The sequence below is a fragment of the Alnus glutinosa genome, chromosome 2, assembly GCF_958979055.1.
Source record: "Alnus glutinosa chromosome 2, dhAlnGlut1.1, whole genome shotgun sequence".
Lineage (NCBI taxonomy): Eukaryota > Viridiplantae > Streptophyta > Magnoliopsida > Fagales > Betulaceae > Alnus > Alnus glutinosa.
Genome location: NC_084887.1, coordinates 37,370,113 through 37,395,348, shown reverse-complemented (window position 1 = coordinate 37,395,348; position 25,236 = coordinate 37,370,113). Strand labels below are relative to the sequence as shown.

The window sequence follows — 25,236 nt, the reverse complement described above, 5'->3', positions numbered from 1 at the left end:
TTTCTTCGCTCATTTTTCTGCATATAAATCAATCCATATAATAAGTATATATATCAATTATCAATCAAACAAAACATTGTTTATAAACACTTATCTTTTTAAATCCATTACTTCATTATTTGAGATGGTCATTTATAACAATCTTAAATCCTTGGTTCATGATTTGGTGACGAGGCTATATGACCAATACCACCAAATACTAACTTAAAGGATTAAAATATATTATAAAAACATAAAAGTAAATACGATCAACGATTCATGTTTAAGCACCAGAACACAGCGTAGCTCTTGGTGACATAACGCTCAAACATGAATCTTAACAATTTATATGTATAATGATATTATGATGCAAGGGGTAGGGTAAGCAGTTGGCTGAGCCTCCTTACTATAATGCAAATGCTAAGATAAATATGTAAATATATGTACTAACAAGAATATATTCACTATTTTACAAAAGTTATTAAATCAACTAAAATCATTTCTTTGATTCATGGTCGAGCACTAAAACGGGTGACATAATGCTCAAACATGAATCTTAACAATTAATATGGAATGTTATATAATGAATAGACAAGTAATAAAAATTACCTATGATGATCCAAGACCATCACAAAGCTAAAATAAAACAAAAATAATATACATATATATCCATAATTTCATAAAATTCATAATAACATAAAATAAAATCAAAGAGAGGTATATGTGTTCTTTTCTTGAATTCTTTTCTTTTTAACCTTTATTATTTCTTTTGCACATAATGAACATAATCAAGCTTGAACTAATGAAATCAAAACTTAAACCATAAAATCAATGAAACAAATTATTGGAAGCTTACCAAAATACTTCCTAGCACACTTTAAAATTCGAACCACACAAAACTACACAAATTTCACAATTTTCTCTCTTGATCATGGATGTGTGTGTGTGTGAAGCTTGATAGGTAATGCATCCTTCCACTTTGGTTCTATTTATAGGAGAATGAATGGTTAGGATCAAGTAGACACATTTTGATCCAATGGATGAGAATTGGTGCATCTTAGCCTTATCTCCAATGCAAGTGGGTTTCATCATCACTAAGGTAGTGCATTTGCATTATCATTAAAGAAATGAAATTTAAGCCAACTCTCTCTCTCTCTCACTCATGATGTCTTGGCCACTAGGGGATTTTAATACAAAAATACAGATCTGGAAAATATTAGGGCCGGCTAGTGTTAAGCTTCTAATTCATTTCTGCTAAAATTTCGACAGTTGAGTCAATTAGGCACCGGTTTTGGTCAAAAAGTCAACTGTTACCAAATTGAATTCTGACTTCACAGGATTCAAGAATAAACTTAATATATACAATATTGAATAATTAAAACCATAAAAATATATTTATCATTCCTAATTTAGAGGTCAAAGTTCAACTAAAAGTGCCACTTGGCATCTAAATAGTCAACTATAAACCCAAAAAGTCAACCAGTGGACTTTCCACTAAATTTTACCATGTGATAGATATTTCTTTTGTGAGAACAACGGTCTTTGAATCAACTAAATCCGAGTCCGTTTGACTAGTTTTCGGTTCGACCAAAGTTTAAGGTCTGTTTTGAACTTTTATCAAATTGAAACTATGAACATTTTTTAATCAATGAATATTTATTTTCATAAATATTCATATTTATTCTTTTGCCTTATTATTAAGTCTTAAATCTAATTGAAGACATTAAATCTTATGTCTTAAAATCTGGGGCGCTACAATACCAAGCAATAAGAGCATAATATAGTATTATGGTTTTATCTTGTGGATGTAGGTAATAGACCGAACCACGTAAAATTCTTGTCTCTATTTTCTATTATTCTGCTTTATTTTCTTATAAATTTTTGTTTTCTTTCAATTATGACATAAAATCATACTGCCCAATAAGAAAGATTTTGTCAAAAATATGGCGAAATGCGTTAATAAAATCACAAATAAAATGGAAAAAAAAAAAAAAAAAAAAGAAGAAGAAGAAGAAGAAGAAGAAATATTTCTTAAAATGACAAAAATAACCTCCCACTAATTGGGATGTTATTGCCTTAATACGCAATATTATCCCAATGATGCTTAATCACCATTCTTCATCTTCCACTAATAAACACCAACCTTCCTCTTCTTCAACTTGCTCCAACACGAAATCCGGGTCACAAAAACTCATATTATCATCATTCGTATCACTACCACGATAACCGTCTTCGAAGCTATCATAACAACAACTCATATCATCATACGCGTATAAATCAAAATCACCATAGAAAGCCTCATAATCAGTTACATACAGACGATACATTTTTAAAAATTTCACGATTTTAAAGTTAAACCATAATTTTAAAGGTCAAATCTTAATTTTAATAAACATTTAGTTGTGTTTGTAAAAATTACGTTTTTAAACTGTAAATTCAAACGGATCTTAAATTAAAAAAAATTAAGGACAAAGTTTTATTCTAAACAACTCGGTTTATTAAAGTGACACGTGTCCTTCAAACTCATGATTCTTAGTTACATTTTTAATAATACTTACTTACATGCTCTAAAGACATGTGTCGGTTTAATAGAACAAGTTAAACAATTTCCACTTGTGAAACAATTCACAACTGAGATTAAAGACAATATTTATACGGATAGATTTGTAGGAAATTTCTTATAATTCACATACAAAAAGGACATGTGTTATTTAAACATGTGAGAACGTGTTTTTTTTTATTAATACTATTAAAAAATCGTGTAAGAAGCATGTGCTATTTAAATAACATGTGTTTCTCACCTGCTAAGAGACACATGTCAATCTTATATGTGGGCTGCAGGAAATTTCCTACAAATACTACTAAAAAAGCATGTAAGAAGCATGTGCTATTTAAATAACATGTGTTTCTCATATGCTAAGGGACACGTGTCAATCTTATAAGTGAGTTGCAGGAAATTTTCTTACAAACTGGTTTGTAGGAAATTTCTGTCTACTCCGTGAAAGTGGAACAAATACCTTTATTACTTATTACTCACAAACACAATATTCATACCCCGTAGCTACTGCCTTCCAAATCAAATCATTTGTTTCTGTTGAGAAAGATTACAAAACTTGACTGAACTTTTAGATTATGAACAGAGCTAACAGCTAAGCTTTATATATTTTCTGAGTGCGGGCGATCGGGACACTCAACAAGCAGCTCTCTGCTTTCCTCCATGAGTTTGGGACAGACTTGGGGTTGCTTGACAGGATAGAGAACAAAACGTTGGGACATGAATATAATGTCAAAGGACATGGATACCTGCATATATATATATAACAAAATAAATTTCACTGATCAATGAAATGTCAAGAAATCTTTGAAAATAACAGAATAATCATGGCAAAGTCATCTACCACATATATTATCGCAAAAGAAAGAGAAATTAATGTATGCACAAGATCAATCACTGTTAGTTGAAGTAGGAGGCATTGAAGGTGAAAGTAAATCAGAGAAGTGAATAATATTCTATACCAGAGATAACAACATCTTCCCTTTGTTTCCATAAAAGTTCACCAAAGAACCTGGAAAAAAGCAACAAGTTTAGGAATGTATTATGCACGGGAGATAAATTTAGATGGAAAGGTAGATGAAGTAATAGACCTTGATCTATAGACTGCACAACCATCTGCAAGAAACTTGTCAACGCTCCAAAAAAATCGAGTAAAATATAGCCAATACTGAATCCATCCGTGCTTTTGCGCTTAAAATTCATAAACACCTATATTTCTTAACAAATTCATCAATACAATAAGTGAGGTTCAACATGTGAATTATTTAATTGAAATGAGAGGTGAATAACGAAAATAAGGTTCAAACATATATGTTAAATCCCAAATTGTTCTGAACGCTTAAGCTGATAGGAATGAATAAGTTTAATCATTTAATTTATATTCTAACACACTATCACAAAATGTTAAGCATTTACAAGTATCCTCCTCCGCCCCCAATCATCTTATGAGGTAAAGACTTGAAAAATATGAAGCCACTGCTGGTATGGACTTCCCATATTCAAAGCAATTATCAGATTGCATCTATCAGCATAGCCAATAGATTGAGTCCTTTCAACATATCCTTCAGTTAATAATATAGAACAACCTAAAGGGGTTACAGATTTGACCTGGGGAATATATTTGATGACTGTCATAAAAACTTGAATCGAGCTGCAACATAATTGAATTCAAAGAAAGTTAGAAGGGAATTCAACCAGAGGTCTTGGAATCTTGAAACTGTATGATCAAAGACATCACTTTTGTAATGAAGTCAACAGAGAAAATTTAAGGATGTTGCTGCTAGATAGGCATATGGGAAAAAAACCTTAGCTTAGCATTCTGCACCATTACATATCATAAGCAATATAAACTACAGTACAGTTCATCAAATGGTAAACTTCAATCTAGAGCTCTACTTAATTAATGGTAAATTTCACCATGGTAATCCAAGATATCATCTTGATATGAAGAAATATACATATGCATAATTGTAAAAGAGAAAGAAAAGAAGAAAAAAAAATCACTTGAGATTATATGAACCAAGTTGTTGGCCATCATTGCCTTTCACCTAAGGTTCAAATTCAAGGTACAAAAAGGCTAAAGAGAACATCTTACCTAAAGATGGAGATTAGCTGAAGCCAAGAATGACTTGGCAAAGCTATGAAAAAACAAACAGCAGCAAATAGCCACACAGCAGAGACAATTGCAATGGCTATCTTGGAAACCTTCTGGCTTCCGCGCTGCACAAAACCATCAAGAAAGGTCAAATTGAACAATCCATTCTCTAACAAGATTACCAAGATCTTTATCTCACACCTAAGATGAAAGAAGATAGAACTCAGAGAGAAAGAGTAAAACACTTACTTCATATATTACAATTTGGAACAAGAGAAGTGCTGTCACAAGAACAGCATGGGTAGAGAAAGCAACATCGTTTGCAGCTACAGGGATCATCTGCAATAGTTAGAATAACAACGAAACAAATAAAGGGATGAACATTGTTTTTCATCGTTTGCAGCTACAGGTATCATCGTTTTTCAGTAAATGTTTGGAAAATACTCTAGGCCAACATCTTCTGCAGTAGCGGCACTGCTCAGCAATTGAACATTGCCTCGCCAGTTGCACAAAGTCACAAAATGGACACAACGCCTTGTTGGTTAAAATAATAAAATGGCTTCACCCAGAAATGACATTTTTATTCTACTAGAATTTTTTTACGATTCGAAAGGTTAAAAATTTAACCAAATCAGTATCCAATACTCTTAAAAGGTTTTTTAATCAATGGGTAGGCCTTTGACGATCAGTATCATAACAGATACCATGTTACGGAGGAGGCGACCTATAGGCTAGATTATAATGTTTTGATATTATATACGGACGTAGTGTTATGTCATCGAATACTAATAAGTGAGCAGAACCGCCAAAAGATAAAACACTACCAACGAAGAGTGGACCATGAACATTCGCATTTGGAAGCGTTATGAAATGTTGCGATCTTAATTGTTAAGGGTTTAATCAAATTAGTATCCAAAGAATAATAAGGCTTTTGGATCAATAGTTAGGCATTCACAAATTTGCAATGAAAATCAAATCCAAATAAGCAGAACTTCAAATTCACAATTTCAATCACAATCCAAGAACGAACAATACAATTTACACCGCATGTAATATGACAACATGCATAGAGAATCCTAAACTCCAAGAGTTTCTATTCAAAATGAATATTTCTTTATTCTACAAGAAGAAAGCACGAACCTCTCCATAGCCGTACTTTTCGTAGTACTGCTTCTGAACAGTGGGGCTAAAGAAGAGGGACGCGTTGTATATCAGATACGAGGAGTGCTTCGTCAAATTCAGCACCACAAAATCGAAGCTCATCCCCACCACACTACGTTCACACCCCAACACAAAAAAACCCAATCACAGAATTAAAAGCCACGGCTATCTGGAAACAGAGTCCGGGCCAAGAAAGAAGATGGCAATGTATTAATAATACCTTTTCCTGCGGAAATTCAAGATGACTTGTGGGTAGAAACCCAAGGTCCACGACAAGAAAGAAGTCCATCCCAGAACCTGGTACGTGATTTCCAGCGGAACTGAGTTCCACCAAGCCATTTCTCTCCCTGTCGGAGAGAGGAAACGATGAATGGTTAAACTTCAATTCTTTTCCTACATCCTCTGAGGACAACTTGGTCTGAAGTAGCTGTCTCCTAAGAATTTTATATTTCATTGCAAACGTCCAATGCGCGGCATCTTTATGTCTTTTTAGCTAATCTATGGGGATAGCACACTTTCAGATTTTTTATTATCTCCTACACGTCCACTGGCATGTGAAGCACCTGGCATATATGACCTCCTCGCAGCTGTTATATATATATATATATATATATATATATATCAAATGGTTGGTTTCATCTTTTGCTATTTTTTGTCTATTTCTATAAAAGAAATAATTGACAAACTCACCATTGAATATGTGAGTTAATTTATAAGAGATGAATGTGTAAATTATATATATATATATTCCAATTTTTGTAGATATATCTGACAAGCATCGATGGAATCATGGAAGGGGCAAGTGCAACTGTGCAAGTCCCACTCAAGTACGTAGCTTTTCAAACGATTTCATATTATCAACAAAACACAGGCTATACGGCTTGCTTGGCCTAATCTTTGATGTGCCTAATTCCGAGCACTAATAGTAGTACATGTGTACTGAGGAGTGGTAGAATTAAAGGATCACCGATCAAGATCGCCTTTCGCATAATCACATAATACAAGAGGTAAAAAGTAAATGCAAATTACAACAAAGCTTGACTCATTTTCAAATAACATTAACATCATAAGTATCTGTCGACAATTGACTGCCTTTCGCATAAGATCATTTGTTTGTGTGTAAAATAACCATAAAGCTTAACTAACTTTTTTCATTATGAGCCGAGCGGAGATTTATACATTTTCTGATTGCGGGTGATCAGAAGGCTTAACAAGTGGCTCTCTGTTTTCCTCGATGATCAGTTTAGGAGAGACTTGAGGTTTCTTGTCAGGATATATCACATAATGTTGACAGATGAAAATAATGTCAAAGAATATAGAGACCTGCAACAACAAATTCCATCCAATCTTTTCAAATACACAGAAAAGAAGGTCAAAAAATATAGATGATTGCAGCAACATATTCTATCTTAAGAATAAATAATTTCGCTGACCAATGAAATATCAAAAAATCTTTAAAAATAAAAGAAAAATCAGGGGTAAAGATGCATACAAATATTTTATTACGATTGGTCTCAACTATATCTCAAACAAATAATCATCTTCTACCTTGAATTTTACTTTTACCAGAATCTGTACAAATGAACGATCAACTCCTTTTTCACTAAATTTCTTTCTTTAATTAGTTAAAAATATTTGGCAAAAAAATTCTTGCATCAAAATGACAATTTGAATTAAAATCCAACAACAAAAGCATGAGAAAATGTATGCACAAAATTAGTAATATGAGTTAAAGTATGAGGTAAAAAAGGTGAAAGTAAATCAGAGACGTGGAAGAATATTATATACCAGAGATAGTAACGTCTTCCCTATGTTTCCATAAAAGTTTACCCAAGAACCTGCAAAAAGCAACAAGCTTAGGAATGTATTATGCATGAGGGACAAATTCAGCTGGCAGACTCTAGGGTTGAGGAAGAAATAACAAACCTTGATCTATAGATTGCACAACCATCTGTCCATAATTTGTTAAACCTCCAAAAAAATCGAGTAAAATGTTGCCAATGCTGAATCCATCTGTGCTCTTTCTCATAAAGTTCATAAGGACCTATATTTCATAACAAATTCAGTAATACAATATGGATGGCCACTCCAGTTGTTAATAAAGGTAATGAGTCCATCACAACATGTTAATCAATTACAATCATTTTTCTTTTAATCATCTTCTGAGGTAAAGACAACTAAAACACCCAACTAAGCAACATAAAACAATTTTAGGACACATCAAAGCCATGTATGTAAGTAAGCTGTCTGACTTCAGCTTATATATTTGCATATTCCCTGATACTGCCTTAATTATGATAATAGAAGCATATAATTCATAAACTGATGAACCCAATTCTATTTCACTCTCGATGTTCCATGGTAGCAATCAACTTTTGCTAAATAAAAAACAAAGAGCAAAGTCAAATTTGAGAGGCTTATCCTCACACCCAAATTTTTAAGAATATAAGAGCCCAGGCTATGGAGCTAAGTGAAACATGATGAACAAAGTCCAATTTTAGAGGCTTGGCCAAGCACCCAAAGTTTTATTGAACAATCATAAAGCTATCGATTCAAAATGATCCCACTTTCCAAATAAAAACACTGGCGAATAGAGGTAAAGTTATCATCATACTAGTCCTCCCCAAAAAAGTTCCTCTTCAAACACTGGTATGGCACTTAATTGAAAGGCATCTAAATTCAAAAACTTTAATTTGCAACCAAGGATGTTCAGAAAGAGAACTATTAAAATGGATTGGAAGAAGTGGTGCAAAGTTCAATTCAAAATAACATAGCCTCCCATAATGAGAAATGCTGCACTTCCCAAAATTTGCTCCCTAAATGATGTTTCGCAATCCTACATAATTTATTATTTTGGAAAATATGTCAGTGTCACCATTTCATAAGATTGTGACACTTCATTTGGGGGTTTTTTTTTTTTTTTTTTTTTTTTTTTTTTTTTTTAAAAAAGGAACAAATCCAACCCAGGTCCTCTCGTCCTAATTCTTTTCTTTTGCTGTGCACCCACAAGACAAGTTAAGTAAATTGAAGTTCGTATATTTGATGACTAGAAAAATATGAAGTCAGTGCCTGTATGGATTTTCAGATACAAGGTAATTATCAGAGTCGGTCTATCAGCATAGCCAATAGATTAAGGACTTTCAACATCTCCTTCACTAATACAAAATGACATAAAGAGGTAACAAATCTGACCTGGGGAATATATTTGATGACAGTCATGAAAACTTGAATTGAGCTGCATGATAATTGAATTCATTTTAGAAAGGAAAGTTAACCACAGGTCAAGAAATCATGAAACAATATAATAGTAGTCAAAGACAGCACTTTTGTAATGAAGTCAACAGAGAAAATTTAATCAAGTTTCTGCTATATAGGCATTGAAGATAAAAAAAAACACTTAATTTAGTATTCTCACCATTACACATCATAACCAATTTAAAATACAGTAAGGTATCCTCAAATTATAGGAAATTATTGTTTGCAATCCGTAGTCTTTTTTTTTTTTTTTTTTTTTTTTTTTTTTTTTTTTTTTTTCGTTTTTTGTTTGTTTGTTGGGAGGGGGGGGGGGGGGGGGGGGGGGGGGGTGGGGGGGGGGGGGGGGGGTGGTTATGATGTTATAAGTACAGAAAAAAGGCAACTATCTGAAAATGCCCCATTTTTTGGGGATAAGTACACAGAAGACATTTCCCCTTAAGATTGGGGGACAGAGATCACAATTATCTGCTTCCATATTTGCCCAAAATAGGACAATTCATTGCACACTGTTTGGGGGTCTAATTTCAACCTAAGCAGCTTCATATATCACTCTGAGATTTCCCTCTAATCAAGTGAAAGAAGGCCTTTATCGAGAGCCACTAAGTTCATCTGCAGCATCATGCCAAATTTCCAGTAATTCAGCAATAAGCTCGTTTTTTCCAATCCTCACAGGCTTAGCTAGCCTGCCAAGAAGGCCTTCACACCAGTGTAAAGAGAAAAGTCCTACATGTAAGGAGAGGAGTCTAGAGTTTCTTTAACTTTCAACACATAAGCTTTTAGCAATTTCTATCCTGGAAAGATTATATATTAAATATGGTCATTATCGGATCGAAGTTGAGGCTTAAGAAATGAATATGGAGTAACCTTATCGCACAAAGTAAAACCAAAGCAAAAGTAGCAAGGAACATTGCCTGTGAAAAGCATTTCATAGCCCAAAAATTTACAGCTGAAGAAATGCTAGGAAGCTTTACACTCTGAATGCAACTGAGATGGAGATAATAGAGATGAAAGAGGATGGCCTCCAACACGATGAAGAACATTATCACATAGGGGCAAACACCAAGTAAATTTGTACCCATGCTCAACTTATTGGCATATGCCATAGCATTAGTGACAAGTCCACCTTCCCAAACCAGATATGTGGCAATTTCAATCTTACTAGTGCTAAGGCATACTCAGATCAGATCTTGAAAGTTCATTGATGGTAAACTTTAATGTCAAACTACAATACAGGCGAAGTGCTAATCCGAGATACCATGTTGATGTGAAAAAGAAACATAAAAGTAACGAGAAAGAAAAAAGAAGAAGAAGAAGATCCCTTTGCATGTAATGATCATCCTATGCAAATATGAACTAGTACTAGTCGGCCATCATTGCCACTCACATGAAGTTGAAATTCAATCTACAAGATCATAAAGAGAGCAGCTTACTTAAAGATGGAAATTAGCCAAAGCCAAGAATGTTTTGGCAAAGCTATGAAAAAACAAACAGCAGCAAATAACCACACAGCCGAGACAATCGCAATAGCTATCTTGGAAACCTTCTGACTTCCGCGCTGTACAAGACCAGCAAGAAAGGCCAGATTAAACTCACAAGATTACTAAGATAAAGATCTCCCACCTATAAGATAAAAGAACATCTGAACTCAGTGAGGAAAAGTAAACCACCTACGTCATAGATTACGATCTGGAACAAGGTAATTGCTGTCAAAAGAACAGCATGTATAGAGAAAGCGACATCGTTTGCAGCTACAGGTATCATCTGCAATAATTAGAAAAACAACAATACAAATAAAGGGTTAATCCTTTATGTGAAGAGCATCAAAAACCAACTCAAGCTCCCATCCTTTAATATGCACAAGTTGGCTATTCTGGTTCTAGATACTGCTACTTGTACATTCCTTGTTCTAAAACCAAACCAAAACAAATTACCTCGACATTTCACAAAAGTAAATAAAGCCCCCGTATTTCAAGTGAATATCTTCACTTAAATGAATAAATCAAAAAATTCAAAAATAGAAATTAAGAAAGCCCAAAAACTAGAATTACTATAGAAAGCCCAATGTAGGCCAATCTTCTGCTCTAGCTGCGCTTGTCAAAAATTGAACAAACACATCACCTTCATGACGGAAATGGCTTCACCCAGAAATAAGATTTTGATTTCAACTAAAATTTGCCATTAAAATCAAATCCAAATATTCAGAGCTTCAAATTCACTATCTCAACCACAATCCAAGACCATCACTGCCAACATCATATGTAATATGACTACATGTACACTGGGTAGAATCCCCCCCCAAAAAAACAAAAAAACTTAATTTCTTCGTTGAAAACTTGAAATAAATGATTTTTCTTCTTCTGTTCCTTTACAAGAAGAAAGCAACGAACCTCTCCATAGCCGTATTTTTCGTAGTACTCCTTCTGAATAGCGGAGCTGAAGTAGAGGGACGCGTTGAATATCAGATACGACGAGTGCTTCGTCAAATTCAGCAGCACGAAATCGAAGTTCAACCCCACCACACTACGTTCACATCCCCACCACCGAAAAAGCACAACAATAAAATTAAAAACCATGGAAATGAAATCCAGGCTGATAGAGAAGATGATGGAAAATTGCTTGCGTCGTAGTAATACCTACCTTTTCCTATGGAAATTCAAAATCACTTGCGGGTAGAAACTGATCGACCATGAGAGGAAAGCTGTCCATCCCAGAACCTCGTACGTGATTTCCAGCGGAATTGAATTCCACGAAGCCATTTCCCTCTCTCTTTCTCTGAGAGACCAGGGAATTCCCCTAAAAGCCTATCCAATGAAGAGTTTTACACGTTTGTGTGAAACGGTTGACAAGCAGCAAATTCAGTTTTTTTTTTGTCAACTTTTTTGGCCTGAAAAACTTGGGCAAGTCAAGGCTGCTACCGTCGCGGTCGCTGTGATTGGAGCCAAAATTTCATCGAATCTGAACCGCTTGGCGCTTGTGGTTGTAGCACATACATTGGCCTCTACGAAAGCCTATGAACCGAGACGATATTACTGTCACGTTCATTCAATCCTTTTTTATGGCCCTTTTGGGAAAGATGAAAGTCACGTAAATGTCTTCCTCAACTTATTCTGACATCTCAAATATGGGAGCGCCGTATGGCACGTATGCGACCACGGTTAGTTGGATTCGTCTGTATTTGTATAGCGAGGTTATTATTTTTAAGTATTTATATTTACATGGTTATTGTAATTATTGAGTGCGGTTATTGTTTGTTATTTGTATATGATGTAATGGACGCTTTAGATTATTATTTAAATTTATATGTAAAATTAAATAATGAGGTTATTACTATATATAAGTTTAAATAAATTAATATTAAATAATGAAGTTATTATTATATACAAGTTTAAATAAATAATTTTTTTTTTTTTTTTTTTTAATCATCAAAGTTAATATTTTCGGTCGTGCGAAACATTGAAAAAATTATTATACGTGTATAAGTGGGCCGGAGTAGATGACTGCATGTGAAAAATATACGTGGGCCGGAGTTTTCCCAAGAGCCCAATTCCACTGCAAAAGTCAAAATAGTCAAAACCCTAACAAAGTAGGCCAGAATACCATTTCCGGCGAGCAAGCTCCGAAGCAAAAACCCACACAAAAATCTCAAATCCATGGCCAATTCTCTGATTAACAAAACCCTAAACTCACTCAGAAGAAACCCCACATTTCTCATAGCACTCTCATCCCAATCCCACGTTCGCATCTTCACAACCTCCACCTCCACCGCCACCGCCCAAGACCTCCCATCTGACGGCCCTTCTTCTTCCTTCACATTCTCTTCCGATGACAGAATTTACGTCAAGGCGCCGAGGTCGAAGCCTGAAACGCTGTCGTCTTCATCGGTGACGATGCCGATGTCGTTCATGACGGGGTCTATAGTGGGAAAGAGATTCTACAAGGAGGCGAAGATCAGAGAGGCTGAAGATGGGATTGGATGGACGGTGATGCTTGATTATCGGACGCTCAAGACGCCCTCCAAGAGGCCCCTCAAGCTCCCTACTTTGCCTCTAGCTAAGGCCATTGCTGCTGAGTGGGAATACCAGGTTTGTGGGTATAGCCAAATTTATATGATTTTCTGATTTATAACAAGTTTTGAGTTTTCTTTCGGTTTCTATGGTATTTGAGTTGAATGTTTTTGTGGGTCATTTCGGATTTGCTTAAACTCAGATGGGTTGTCTTCATTATATTTATTTATTTATTTTTTTCAGTTAGGATTGTGCCACTGCTATCTTATCTGAAATGGATTATTTTGTGGATATTTGGGTTTACGGTGACTGAAATGCTCTAGAAAAATTCTCCTCTTTGTTTTGGGTTATGCTTTTGTGTAGAATTTTTTTTTTTTTTTTTTTTTTTTTTTTTTTTTTTTGCTTGTTTTTCATATTATTGTAATTCTTGAAATTTTGAATATTTTTGTTGATTCGAGGATTTGTTTGTGAAGTTGGTGTGTGCCTTATGTAAAGGGGGCTGTGTATTGAGATTTTAATTATTGTAGCAAACAGATGGGATCAGACCCTTCACGATGCCTCTAATGAGACTTGCTTGTACTGCATTGGAAAGAGTTCCACTCACACGCACTAAGATTATTGAGAATTTGATGAAGAAGTTTAATCAAGATTTGGTCTTCTGTCGAGCTCCGGAAGATAATAATCTGACAAGTGGTGTCCATGGTATGTTATTGTACTTATGTACTTCATCTTGAGTTAAATTATCATGTGTATTTGTTCCGTGTGATACTTCTTCAATGCATGGTAATTGAGGCAGATTATATATTTTATGTCTCTTATGAGTAATGATGTCTTTTTTCTGCATATTTTCTTGAGTTGAGCTGTGTTACTTTTAAGCTATAAATTTTGCAGTTGATCCTTCCTCTATGTAAGAATTTACTTTTAGGTTAGAGGAATTTGATATGCTTCTCTTAGTTACTTACTTCGTAGTAAAAAATTGAATTTTCCATTTAGGTTTCCTAATTATGCCTTGGTTGGTCCTTGTTCCGCCTGCATATGTGAAAATTCATCCAAAATGAAAATACAGAATGTCAAAATAGTACCAGCAAAATTCCTTCCAATCATAACTATACAGTGTTCAAAAGTGCTCACAAAATGACCCACATGTTTTAAAGTGCATTATTTTACAATAGTTAGGTTTAATATAGTGTTTTACATAAATAGCTTACATATATGATCTTTTGCCGGATATGGATCTTCTTCCTGGGTTAAATTTTAGAAGCGTTCCCTTATCTAACCTATAGTATCTTCGAATTTTTGTAGAATGTCAAGTGCAGAAAATCAATCCTTTACTTGATTGGGTAGAGTCTGAATTTGGCTTTAAGCCTGTTGTCTACTACAGCTTTTTTGGTGGAAAGCAGGAGGATGGTCTCATAAAGGCAATAGATAACATTCTGAAGAAATCGGATGACTGTGAATTGGCAGCAATTGATGCCATTGCATCTGCAGCACATTCTTTGATTATTGCTGTCGGGATCTTTCGTGGGAAATTGCAGATTGAGGAAGCAATTGAGTTGATTAGAATTGAAGAAGATTTGCAGGTTCTCATCATCCCCCCTCCTTTTCTAATCCCTTGTTTGCACACAGACACGAAAGCTTACATACTTTAGGATGTAGCCCGTGACTTGTTCGTCCAAATTATTATAGATTTTCCTTATATCTATGCAGGTGGACGGGTGGGGTCTTGTTGAAGGTGGCCATGATGTGGATATTGCTGATCTCAGGGTGCAGATCTCATCAGCTGCTGTATTCCTTGGTCTTTCCCGAAAGATATAACCCTCGTACATCTTATACTCTTTCTGTCAATTATTGTTTTAAGAGCTAGCTATTTGGCTAGTTTTAGTTCCTTGGTTGTCATAGATCTCGACAACTTTCATGCAAGTAATGCTCAAGATTTTGTTAGAATTTGTTATGGTGGATGAAATAATTGACATGGAAATGTGGATACCCTGTAATTCATCTTTCGCTTAAATAATAGAGAGAAGTCATGGTGCAATTGTATTCTTATCATGGTGCAATTTCCTTAATAAGCACAATCAAAAAGTGAAACTTCTTAAACAATTACAAAATCCTCATTTGTTAGAAAGGGAAAAGATGACAAATTGTTGGTTACAGGAACTGCAGAAATAATACTTATCTGCAAAACCAGTCTCAGTGCCTAAAAGCAAACCTGCATGACAAGGTTCATTCTTGGCAGCATTGCACACATAGTGGTGGTTGTTTCCTGATCTCACAGCTACAACATGCTGTATCGCAGTCATTGTTGCATCCTATAGAAGAAAGTCCAACGTTACAGCCCATCACTATTTAGTAAGATTTCTGAAACTTCTACTGTATTTAGTGAATAAAGTGCAGCAGTTAAAAATGCTCCCTTGTCAGGGAATTGACAGCTTAAACTTAGACCGTTTGTTTTGGCGCAATTTTTTTCTTTTTTTTTTTCCCTTTCTATTTTTGAGTGTTTGTGGCGGCGAAAAATTAATCTAAATACGTTTTCAGTTGACTAAGACTTGTATGTGATTGAGTTAAGAAGCTTAAAAAGTAATTTTAATGCATAGAAAATTGTGCAAAACAAAATAGGTATGTGTGGTAAAACTTCAAAAAGTACTCTTTGACTTTTATGTAAAAAAAAATAAGAAGGCTAAAATGCACTTTTGGGTAAAGCTTGAAAATAATTTTTTTTTTTCTTTTTTCAAAATCTCTGTTCCTAAATACAATCCCAAATGAGCCCTAAGATAAATAAACTTAAAGAAGCGTAAAATGGTTTATACTTCTCATTTGTGTAAATCATTTTCTGTCGTTCTTCTGCACCCCGAGTAAGCAATTGTGAGAGGGCTCTTTATGAGGTTTACCTACCTGAGCAAGTGTTGGGCTGCTCGAACACCTGATTGAGCAAGTAGACCTCACAAGGATCCTCTCTCACATATAGGCAAATAATTACATTGAATCTCAATCTTACTCTCGCAGGCCTTTTATTCTCACACATACTCTCCTCTACAACTTTTCTTTGTCCTCTCTCTATCTCTCTCTCTCTCTTTCTCTCTTGCAGCTCATTCAACTCCTTAGACTATATGAAAATATAAGAAATATTTGACAATTTTTCATACGAGCTAAACCCTGAAAAATATTTTTCAACCTATTTTCAGGGTCCCAAACAAATAGCAAAAAATAACCACTTTATACTTTCAACTAAAAACATTTTTCGGCAAAAAAATATTTTATGCCGAAACAGACTCCCTTAATAGAACAAGGAAGTTCAGTTACATCACCTGTTACAGTAACATATTGAAATGGTTGAGAGTCGATGACAAATGAAAGACGAGTGCTTGCTTGAACAATATTGGTTGTAACCCCAATGGAGACCATGAAAACAGAAAACCAAGCTACTGCCAACAACTTCATCCTCGTGATTAGCTCCACAGTAGGTGAAGTTTTCTCATATCATCTGTTTATATAGGCTTCTTTGTAGTAAGGAGAAGAGTAAACCTAATCCGTTTGATATGGCTTAGAAACTATGGTACAAATTTTATATATGTTGATTAATATATGTAAAGAATCATCCTATAATCGTGGGATTACAATAATCTCATCTTTCGGTTGGTCTATAATGTTTCTTTACCTTTGAATAGGTCTAAAAAGATCTCATGAAAATCATATGAGGAGATTAATCTTATGTTCATGATTAGCTACCAGTTATTAATTATCATCTATATATGGACAATATCAAAGTTATTCGATTTTGCTTTGTTAGAACAATAATAATATAAATGATTAAATCTATCATTTTTCGCCTAGGAAAAAAAGAAAGATTAAATCTATCATTTTTCACCAACTTAGACTTGACTGTTGATATTTTATTTTGGTAGCATAGTAAGAGTGTGTTTGGCATTACGGTTTTTCAGATCAAAAATGCGATTTTAAATGAATTCGTAGAAACTATATCATTTGAGAATGCGTTTTTGAAAAATTTGTAATTTGAAAATATAGAAAAATATGCATTTTAAAATTGTAGGCAAGGGGTGCGTTTTTAAAAAATTGAGATTTGAAAATGTCGAAAAATAAGCGCATTAAATTTGCATGCAAGAGGTGTGTTTTTAAGAATACATGATTTTAAAAACTAAATTGTGATTTTACCAAACTTTTAAATGCGTTTTCAACATTTTTGAAAACTGCATTTTCAAATTACATGCACGTTTTAAAATCGCTAAGTTTTAGATCGCACGTTTTGACTGCTTCGACATCGTGAATTGTAGCTTCTAGAAGAATTGGTTCTTTTGTTAAAAACAAGCACATTCCCATTCCTTGGGGGCCAATTAACAAAGATTATGAAAAAAAAAAAAAAAAAAAACACGCATCTTTCTCTTCTTAGAGTGCGCTTTTGACTTCACGATTTCACAGGCTAAACACACGTTTTTAAACAAAATTATGGAAAGTGTCTCGTTTGAAAAATATTATTTTTAAAAATGTGAAAATATATATTTTCACATTGCAAACAAGTGAGTGTTGTTAAAAAACAAATGATTTTAATAGCCCAAAGGTGATTTTACTAAATGTATAACTACATTATTAAAGAATACATTTTTATTTACTGCGTTTTTAAATCAATAATTTTCTAAAGCTCACGTTTTGAATCTGCTAACTCGATCAAACGGACAATTAAATGGATACTTAAGTTAAACTAAAAATATAATTATTACTGCAAATCTGCCTATTGGGTGAATTATATTGTCACTTCCTGAAAAATCAATATTATGTGATAATCAAGGAGATTCCAAATAAACGCATGAACAATTCAGAAAAATAGTGCAATTAACTTGTATTTGTCGTCTTTCTTAATTTCCTCCTATATTACATACACAGAGATTTGGAACACCAAAGTTGTTTAACAAAAATATCATGTAAAAGATGAAACAGACCGCCATTTTATTCCCCACTGTCAACACCACCATGTTCATATACCGCCATCTCACGTACATGCATGCAGCTGCGAAGCTAGTCTGAGTTTCAGAAACAGCAAAACCATTTTTTCTGCATCCAATACATAACAAGAACATAACTTTCAAGATTTGTCTCTTAAACCACTATTAATTAATCATTTAAATTGATATTCTAAAACCCATGTGTGGATTCAGAATCGTTCGAGCTCAAAATCATTCCTATGATAAGCTTAATAATTTTCTTACCATTGCGGGATTTTGATAAATTTCTTCTGGTTTAGACGGATTATCATTCCTTTGTGTTATCGCTCCACTCGCAGCAGACGTCCCATTAGATTTCTTCTCATCTCTAGCTTTGCTAAATATGACAGTAAACCCCTCGGCCGAGGCCGGATTGTTCACATCCCACTCACCAAATTTTGGTAGAGGCCGACCCTTATCCTGCTATACATGAGAAAAACTAAAGGTTCGCATATAAAATGAACTGGGTAATGTCCCAAAATGAAAATTCGATTCAAAGAAAAAGAAAAGGCAAAAGAGTAGATATTCTTACCGACGCCATATTATATATCGCAGGAACTTCCTACTCTGAGAATGGGAGAGAAAATGAGAGGACAGGGAAGAGAGAAAGGCAATGAGAGAAAGAGAGAGAGAGAGAGAGAGAGAGAGAGAGAGAGAGAGAGAGGAATAGAGAAATCGAAAATGGAGGAACAGTTACATGGTCAGAGCGAGTATTAAGGTAGGAACATAGAAGAGAGCGGGTGCACATCATTGGTCGTTGGTGAATGAGGCACCCACGTTAGAGCCGCGTACCCCAGCTGTTCTTTTGGTACGTACCAACCCTTGAACCCTTCTAGCAGCTTAACCAAATATTTAACATTTCATCCAATCGGACCAATCCAAATTGATAATATAATTGTTGGACCAAGATACCCATCAATTTTATTGTTCGGATTGTTAGTACTTTGAATAGTAAGGATCCGTTTAAATTTGCTATTTAAAAATATAATTTTTAAAAATACAGTTATGTGTTTGGTAAAATCACAATTTGACACACAATTTTGAACGATTTAGTTTAAAATCACATTTTTTGTTTACGAAATCGCAATCTCAAATATACCATAAATATGAGAGAGCTTTGATATGACCCACCTGCACAAACAGGTTTCGAACAACCCGCTCACTTGTTTGGAACAAGTAAGCCTCATAAATACTCTTTCATCAAGAGAGCAAATTATTAGAAATTCGAATCCATATTTATTGTATTGTAAGACCTTTATTAGATCTTAGTTTAGTTTGAAGTCTTAGGTATTGCGTAGATTGTAATAGCTCTAATATGATCAGATCATTTTAAATGAACCGTCCAAAATTTGTCACATCATCAATGCAGATTAAAAAACTATTTTTTTTTTTTATTCTTTCCATTCAAATTCAATTGTTGGCCCTTAATTACTTCCAACATGACCCTTCATCACCGCCACCCTCATCGACACTGTTTCTATTCGTCAACCACCACCACCACCAAAACTCTCTCTCTTATTGTTCGTATATATGTCTAGACAAAGGGATGAGCTGCTTTGAGATGGCTGACCATTCTTAATGGCCAAAAATATAATTTCAGGAGACCACTATGATGGGTTCAACTTCAACTACTCTCCTTTTGGCCTTTGAAATGGTTTGACCGTCCCAAAGCAGCCAAAAGAAGCATGTTGCCATGTTGGGTGGTTCTAGGCTTCTAGCTCAGCATTTGTGTTGCATTATGGGCCATTGATTTAAATGAACCGTCCATATTAAAGTTACTGTACTGATATTGCACGTGATTTCGATCCATATACACCATATTAATATGATTACTTTTATCAGTTTATAGTTAATGGTGGGTGGTGTACATGGGCTGAACTGTGGCCAAAATTGGGCCTTAAAAAGGCTTGAATCACAGAAAAGTCGGTCACATTTAGGCTCAACTGGATGTGGTAGACACGAGCCTACCCTTTTCTGCTTTTTGGACAAGATGATAGAAACGGCGAAAGCGACGGCTAAGAATCAAAGATCAAAACGACTGCTCCACAAGCAAACCACGATTCATGGAATGGAAACCTCTACGCACGGCTCCTAATCCGCCACATCACACACATTAAACTCCGATCCTCTGATACTCCCCAATCAATCCACGGCACCAAGGCAATTAATAGCATCTACTATTCTACTCCCCTTCCCTAATCCCAAAATTAGCCCTCTACGCAACCCTAATTACCTCCCCAAACCTTCCCTATATATAAGCATAAGCCATTTTCGTCATTTTATTCCATTTCCCTTCGTGTCTGTCACGCGCTCAGTCTCTACCTGAAGTTAGCTATGGCGATTGGAGTGTTCAGGAGGGTGGTACCTAGGGCTTCGACCTGGAGATTCGTGCTGGCCCGGGCTCACGCGACCGAGGCCGCGGCGCAGCAGGTGGAGCCCAAGACACGCGCCGCCACGGCGCTGAAGACCTTCTCAATCTACCGATGGAACCCGGACAATCCGTCAAAGCCGGAGCTCCAAAATTACGATATCGACCTGAAGGAGTGCGGGCCGATGGTGCTGGACGCGCTGATCAAGATCAAGAACGAGGTGGACCCAACCCTGACATTCAGGCGGTCGTGCCGGGAGGGAATCTGTGGGTCCTGCGCCATGAACATCGACGGTTGCAACGGCCTGGCGTGCCTGACGAAGATCTCATCGGGGTCGTCCTCGACCATCACGCCCTTGCCGCACATGTTCGTTATCAAGGACCTGGTGGTGGACATGACCAACTTCTACAACCAGTACAAGAGCATCGAGCCCTGGCTCAAGCGGAAGAGTCCGCCGTCTGCCCCTGGGAAGGAGATCCTGCAGAGCAAGAAGGATAGGGCCAAGCTGGATGGGATGTACGAGTGCATACTCTGCGCCTGCTGTAGCACATCCTGCCCCAGCTACTGGTGGAACCCCGAGTCTTATCTCGGCCCCGCGGCTCTGCTCCACGCCAATCGGTAAAATTTTCCGTTTTTTAATGAGGTCAAAATGGTTGAATGTTTTAGGTGTTGGACTCTTTAGAATGAATTGGTTGATAAAATAGAACAAATTGCTTTGAAAACGGGGGTTTCTTTGTTAATAATTTGGTTCATATTGAATAAATTTTCTTTTGTTTTAAATGATTGAGTTGGTTGTGTTGTGTTCCGTACATTTGGGAAGTAAAGCTTTGATAAATTGCTTAGAAAATGACCAAGCTTAGTTCTGTAGTCCTCAGAGTGAAGCTATTTGGAAAATGATTCCGCTATGCATGATATGGTGTATTAGATTTGAATACAGTGAGAGGGAAATGGCGGAGCTGAAAGCCTTCTTTTTCTATACCCTTTCCAATGGATGATTGTTTTCATATTTCTATTTTTCATGACTTTCTTGATTTCTTTTCTTTTTCTGGCTAGGTGCTTATCTTGCATATTTTTTTTGTGAATTTGGGTGCGACCTTTGGTTTTTTTTTTTTTTTAATGAATTTTGTTACTTATAAAAAAATTGGTTGATTTTAAATGAATTTTCTTTAGAATGATTGAGTTAGTTACTTAGTTGTGTTGGGTTCTATAAATTACTTAGAAAAAAATGTTTTTCTTTTTCTTTTTCTTTTTTGATAAATTGGTTGATGTTGAATGAAATTTCTTTAGAATGATTGAGGCATTTGGTTGTGTTCTGTACAATTGGGAAGAGAAGCTTCATTTATTTGAGAAGAAAGGACCTGAGTTAGGTGGTGCGTGATTGGAATGGAAAAAAAAAAAAGAAATTGTAGTGATATGGACGGAAATCATACAGAAGGATCTGATTAGAAATGTTAGGTACCACCGGTGTTTGATTAGCAAAATTGAAAATTTAACCTAGGGTGTTAAATGAAAAACTGGACAAAGCACTGGGGATGTACGATGTAATTTCTTCCTTGGTTTTCAACCTATAGGGCTGGAATAAGATATGCTAGACATGGAAACTGATTAGAAATGTCTGGCCTCTATTTAAACTTGTACATGCAAATAAAGGGGTTCTCTTTCATCATACTTATTTTTTCCACTCATATGTACTAGTTTTATCTCTGAACAATGTTCACTATGTTTTTGGATCAGCATTTTTTTTTTTTTTTTAACTCCATGGTAGAATTCTTGAAATTTCAACTGTCTTTCTGAATTAAATGGTTTAGATTCTGCCAGCTTAGGATTGTCTAGAGGAAATGTACTGTACTTGTTGCACTGTTGTTCTCATCTTAATAAGTACACTTTTGTGATGTCCGTTTTCTTTTACTGTGGGGGTTTTTATCAGAAGGTTCCTAGGAGCAATATATGAATTCTTCCTAGGGATTCAGAAATCATTTTGATTGCTGAAATCCCTTTGTGGTAAAGGGGTGGTGGGTATGTGTTTTTGTGCAGATATCCTTAATTCTGTCCTTGTTTGTCTGTACCCTTAATATCATATACGCATTACCATTACTCTCCCGGAGGAATAATCTTATTTCCCTCGTTTCTTTTTATCAAAAACATTTGCAATGGCTGCAAGTTATGCCTGAAGTTCTAAAGATTTTTTCATGTGGGTTGTACATGCTGTAGATGGATAAGTGACAGCCGTGATGAATATACCAAGGAGCGATTGGATGCCATAAATGATGAGTTCAAGCTATACCGCTGCCATACCATACTAAACTGTGCCCGTGCCTGTCCAAAGGGCTTGAACCCCGGAAAGCAGATCACGCATATCAAGCAGCTCCAAATAGCTAAGCGTTTGACTTTCTAGGTTTGTGAAGCATGCTGATAAGCATTTGGCCAGTTATTCTGGGATTTTGTTGATGACCCATGAACTATGTTGTATCGAGTTAAATAATATGAAGCACTGTCTGTACTCCTATCCCATTTGTACCTAAAGAAATTTGGAAATTGAATTGTATCGTCTTTGTTTGATCTCAAATAAATGTTAATAGAACTCCCCCGATCCATCTGGATTTTGCCATTGGATGTTATTTTGTGTTACAGGTGTGTGAGATGGCTTATTCTAGATATCAAGTCTTGAAACATACGCAGTGTTATAAGTTTGTCATGAGTACCACTATATACACCGGATTTTGTGACTGTCTAATAGTCCGGGACGTACAAAGTCTTATTTTTTAAACTGGGTTAGGAGAAAATTCTTTCAATTTATTATATTGTCATGTGTTTAAAAAATGTGATTTTTGTATGCATTTTTAAAAATACATGTAAGAATCTTATTAATTTTGAACACATGTTAGTTCAATAATATGAGTGGTTTGGAAGAAAATTTTATCCGTGGATTAAAATCTTCTAAAGTTTAGGTAGATAGCCTTTATTGTTCTTACAAACTTAATTTGTTAATTTAAAATAAACTGTTCATATTTTAGGATTTCAAGAATTTTATGTCGAAATTTATCTTTAAAACGGTAGAAAATATTGATTAAACATACAATCATCCAATGTGCCTGTAAAACTAAGGCGACACTATGAGGTTGCTGAAAACCGAGTGTCGATTAGACCAACTGACCAAGTCAAAAGGGAAGGTTTAGCAAACCCTAACCTCCCACTAGAGCACTACCTCCATGTCCATCCACTATCTTTGGGCGTAACCAACTTCACCATGCTCTGTAACTTCCTTATTAAAGCCAATCCAGGCTACCACTCGGACTCATATCACACTGTCACAATAAGCTCAGTCACTGTTTGAGAGCCTTCCCAAGGCAGCCAATGCCTCCTTGCTCCATGAGTTCGACTGCTGTAATTCTCTTCTTATTGACCATCTTCCCTTCTCTTCACCATTTCTCGGTGTCTTCCTTCGAGTTCCAAGTCGGAGGCACCCAAGGTTGGGTCGTCCCTCCGGCCAATGACAGCAAAATCTACAATGACTGGGCCTCAGAAAACCGGTTCCAAGTTGGCGACACCCTCTGTGAGTACACATAAACATGTCTACATAGATTTGCTTCATGTCATTCGTTTCTGAAGAAATGTTTCAAGATTTTACATGTTTGATGTTTTGGTATAGGCTTTAAGTACAGGAAGGACTCAGTTATGCAGGTGAATGAGACAGACTACAAGAGGTGCAATTCCTCTCACCCCAACTTCTTCTCTAATACTGGAAACACAGTTTTTGAGTTTGATTACTCGGGGCCTTTCTACTTCATTAGTGGAGCGTCCGGGCACTGTGAAAAGGGTCAGAGGATGATTGTGAAGGTGATATCTCCAGGGGAGGAAACTCCATCTGGTGGTGGCAAATCGTCTAGTTTCCGTGTTGTCGTTTCTTCGCCTGCAGTATCTGCTACATTAGTCTTTGTTCAGTTAATTATTTTGTCATGTTGTGCTTCTTATGCTATGTAGTCTAGTATTATGCTTGGGTGCTATTTTGTTCTATCGTCTGTTTGGATTTTAAGGGAGTCGAGGGTCTTTTTTAGTTTTTTTTATTCACAAGTGTTATGCGACATTTGTTTAGACATCTAATATTTGTGCATGTAATATATGTCTTTTCTTTTTTCATGATTAGTATTCAACTTCCTAAATTAGTAATAAAGGGGAAAAAAAAAAAAAGGGTCGAGTTCCACAAATCTATTACCAAAAATAAAAAACTGAAAAATCACCAAGTTCTCTAGGGGGAAAAAAAAAAAAAGAAAAGAAAAGAAAAGAAGAAGCATTTTATGTATGATCTACCATATGTAGGAAAGATTTTGCTTGTGTCCAGTTTTAGTTGAAATTGAACCTGTTAGAATGGAGATGTGTCTCACAATAGGACATAAAGGAAGACACATTCTAATTCCAATCGACCCAATTCTTGGAACCGGAGGAATTGGCTTGGCCTACATTATTGCTTGGTGCTATGCTTTTTCATAAGATTTTCTTCTTTGTACTTGCATGTGATGTTATGGACTTCAGAAAGTATAAGCATGCCTAGTAATACTCAATGGATTCGATGATTGCCCAAAACTATTCACAAAATCTTTTGTTTATAGCGAATATAAATTGATTGTGTTTCAACTATAATACAATCATAAAATTTTGTCCAATTGTATCTCACATTTTTTTTTTTTTTGATTGAATAAGGAAAATGTTATAAAGGTAGATCCTTCCCATTCTTGATTCATAAGGAAGAAAAAATAAGAAACCCAGCGAAAATGCTACCAAACACAAGGTGAATCTCACATGTGTCGGCATGAATTGTTTTGAAAGC

The 25,236-nt window shown here is 35.5% G+C and overlaps 6 protein-coding genes across 8 annotated transcripts; 3 read left to right on the top strand and 3 right to left on the bottom strand.

Moving 5' to 3' along the window:
- Window positions 1-2,981: 2,981 nt before the first annotated feature.
- LOC133861271 (cystinosin homolog) lies at window positions 2,982-6,322 on the bottom strand. Its single transcript, XM_062297017.1, has 8 exons — window positions 6,010-6,322; window positions 5,769-5,901; window positions 4,878-4,967; window positions 4,629-4,753; window positions 4,142-4,184; window positions 3,625-3,742; window positions 3,496-3,545; window positions 2,982-3,282 (listed from the first exon to the last, which is right to left on the bottom strand). The coding sequence occupies exons 1-8, from the start codon at window positions 6,126-6,128 to the stop codon at window positions 3,136-3,138; spliced, it is 825 nt and encodes a 274-aa protein (XP_062153001.1). The 5' UTR covers window positions 6,129-6,322; the 3' UTR covers window positions 2,982-3,135.
- Window positions 6,323-6,744: 422 nt separating this feature from the next.
- Window positions 6,745-12,118, bottom strand: LOC133859953 (cystinosin homolog). Its single transcript, XM_062295542.1, has 8 exons — window positions 11,682-12,118; window positions 11,432-11,564; window positions 10,716-10,805; window positions 10,475-10,599; window positions 8,982-9,024; window positions 7,716-7,833; window positions 7,578-7,627; window positions 6,745-7,112 (listed from the first exon to the last, which is right to left on the bottom strand). The coding sequence occupies exons 1-8, from the start codon at window positions 11,798-11,800 to the stop codon at window positions 6,963-6,965; spliced, it is 828 nt and encodes a 275-aa protein (XP_062151526.1). The 5' UTR covers window positions 11,801-12,118; the 3' UTR covers window positions 6,745-6,962.
- Window positions 12,119-12,585: 467 nt separating this feature from the next.
- Window positions 12,586-15,539, top strand: LOC133860936 (uncharacterized). Of its 2 annotated transcripts, XM_062296611.1 has the most exons (5): window positions 12,586-13,126; window positions 13,576-13,750; window positions 14,351-14,628; window positions 14,756-14,868; window positions 15,203-15,539. In XM_062296611.1, exons 1-4 carry the CDS (start codon window positions 12,695-12,697, stop codon window positions 14,861-14,863), a joined length of 993 nt encoding a protein of 330 aa, XP_062152595.1. In that variant the 5' UTR covers window positions 12,586-12,694; the 3' UTR covers window positions 14,864-14,868; window positions 15,203-15,539. The 2 variants fall into 2 exon arrangements, with proteins under 2 accessions (XP_062152595.1, XP_062152594.1); XM_062296610.1 differs by lacking the exon at window positions 15,203-15,539 and having other exon boundaries at window positions 12,587-13,126; window positions 14,756-15,083.
- A 2,336-nt stretch (window positions 15,540-17,875) lies between these two features.
- LOC133861863 (protein NOI4-like) lies at window positions 17,876-18,736 on the bottom strand. 2 transcript variants are annotated; one of them, XM_062297682.1, is made up of 3 exons: window positions 18,575-18,736; window positions 18,268-18,462; window positions 17,876-18,112 (listed from the first exon to the last, which is right to left on the bottom strand). In XM_062297682.1, exons 1-3 carry the CDS (start codon window positions 18,581-18,583, stop codon window positions 18,089-18,091), a joined length of 228 nt encoding a protein of 75 aa, XP_062153666.1. In that variant the 5' UTR covers window positions 18,584-18,736; the 3' UTR covers window positions 17,876-18,088. The 2 variants fall into 2 exon arrangements, with proteins under 2 accessions (XP_062153666.1, XP_062153665.1); XM_062297681.1 differs by having other exon boundaries at window positions 18,268-18,465; window positions 18,575-18,723.
- Window positions 18,737-20,170: 1,434 nt separating this feature from the next.
- LOC133859952 (succinate dehydrogenase [ubiquinone] iron-sulfur subunit 2, mitochondrial) lies at window positions 20,171-23,019 on the top strand. The gene is made up of 2 exons (XM_062295541.1): window positions 20,171-21,029; window positions 22,623-23,019. The coding sequence occupies exons 1-2, from the start codon at window positions 20,377-20,379 to the stop codon at window positions 22,804-22,806; spliced, it is 837 nt and encodes a 278-aa protein (XP_062151525.1). The 5' UTR covers window positions 20,171-20,376; the 3' UTR covers window positions 22,807-23,019.
- A 726-nt stretch (window positions 23,020-23,745) lies between these two features.
- On the top strand, window positions 23,746-24,392 carry LOC133860600 (early nodulin-like protein 21). The gene is made up of 2 exons (XM_062296177.1): window positions 23,746-23,964; window positions 24,061-24,392. The coding sequence occupies exons 1-2, from the start codon at window positions 23,766-23,768 to the stop codon at window positions 24,390-24,392; spliced, it is 531 nt and encodes a 176-aa protein (XP_062152161.1). The 5' UTR covers window positions 23,746-23,765.
- The last annotated feature ends 844 nt before the right edge of the window (window positions 24,393-25,236 follow it).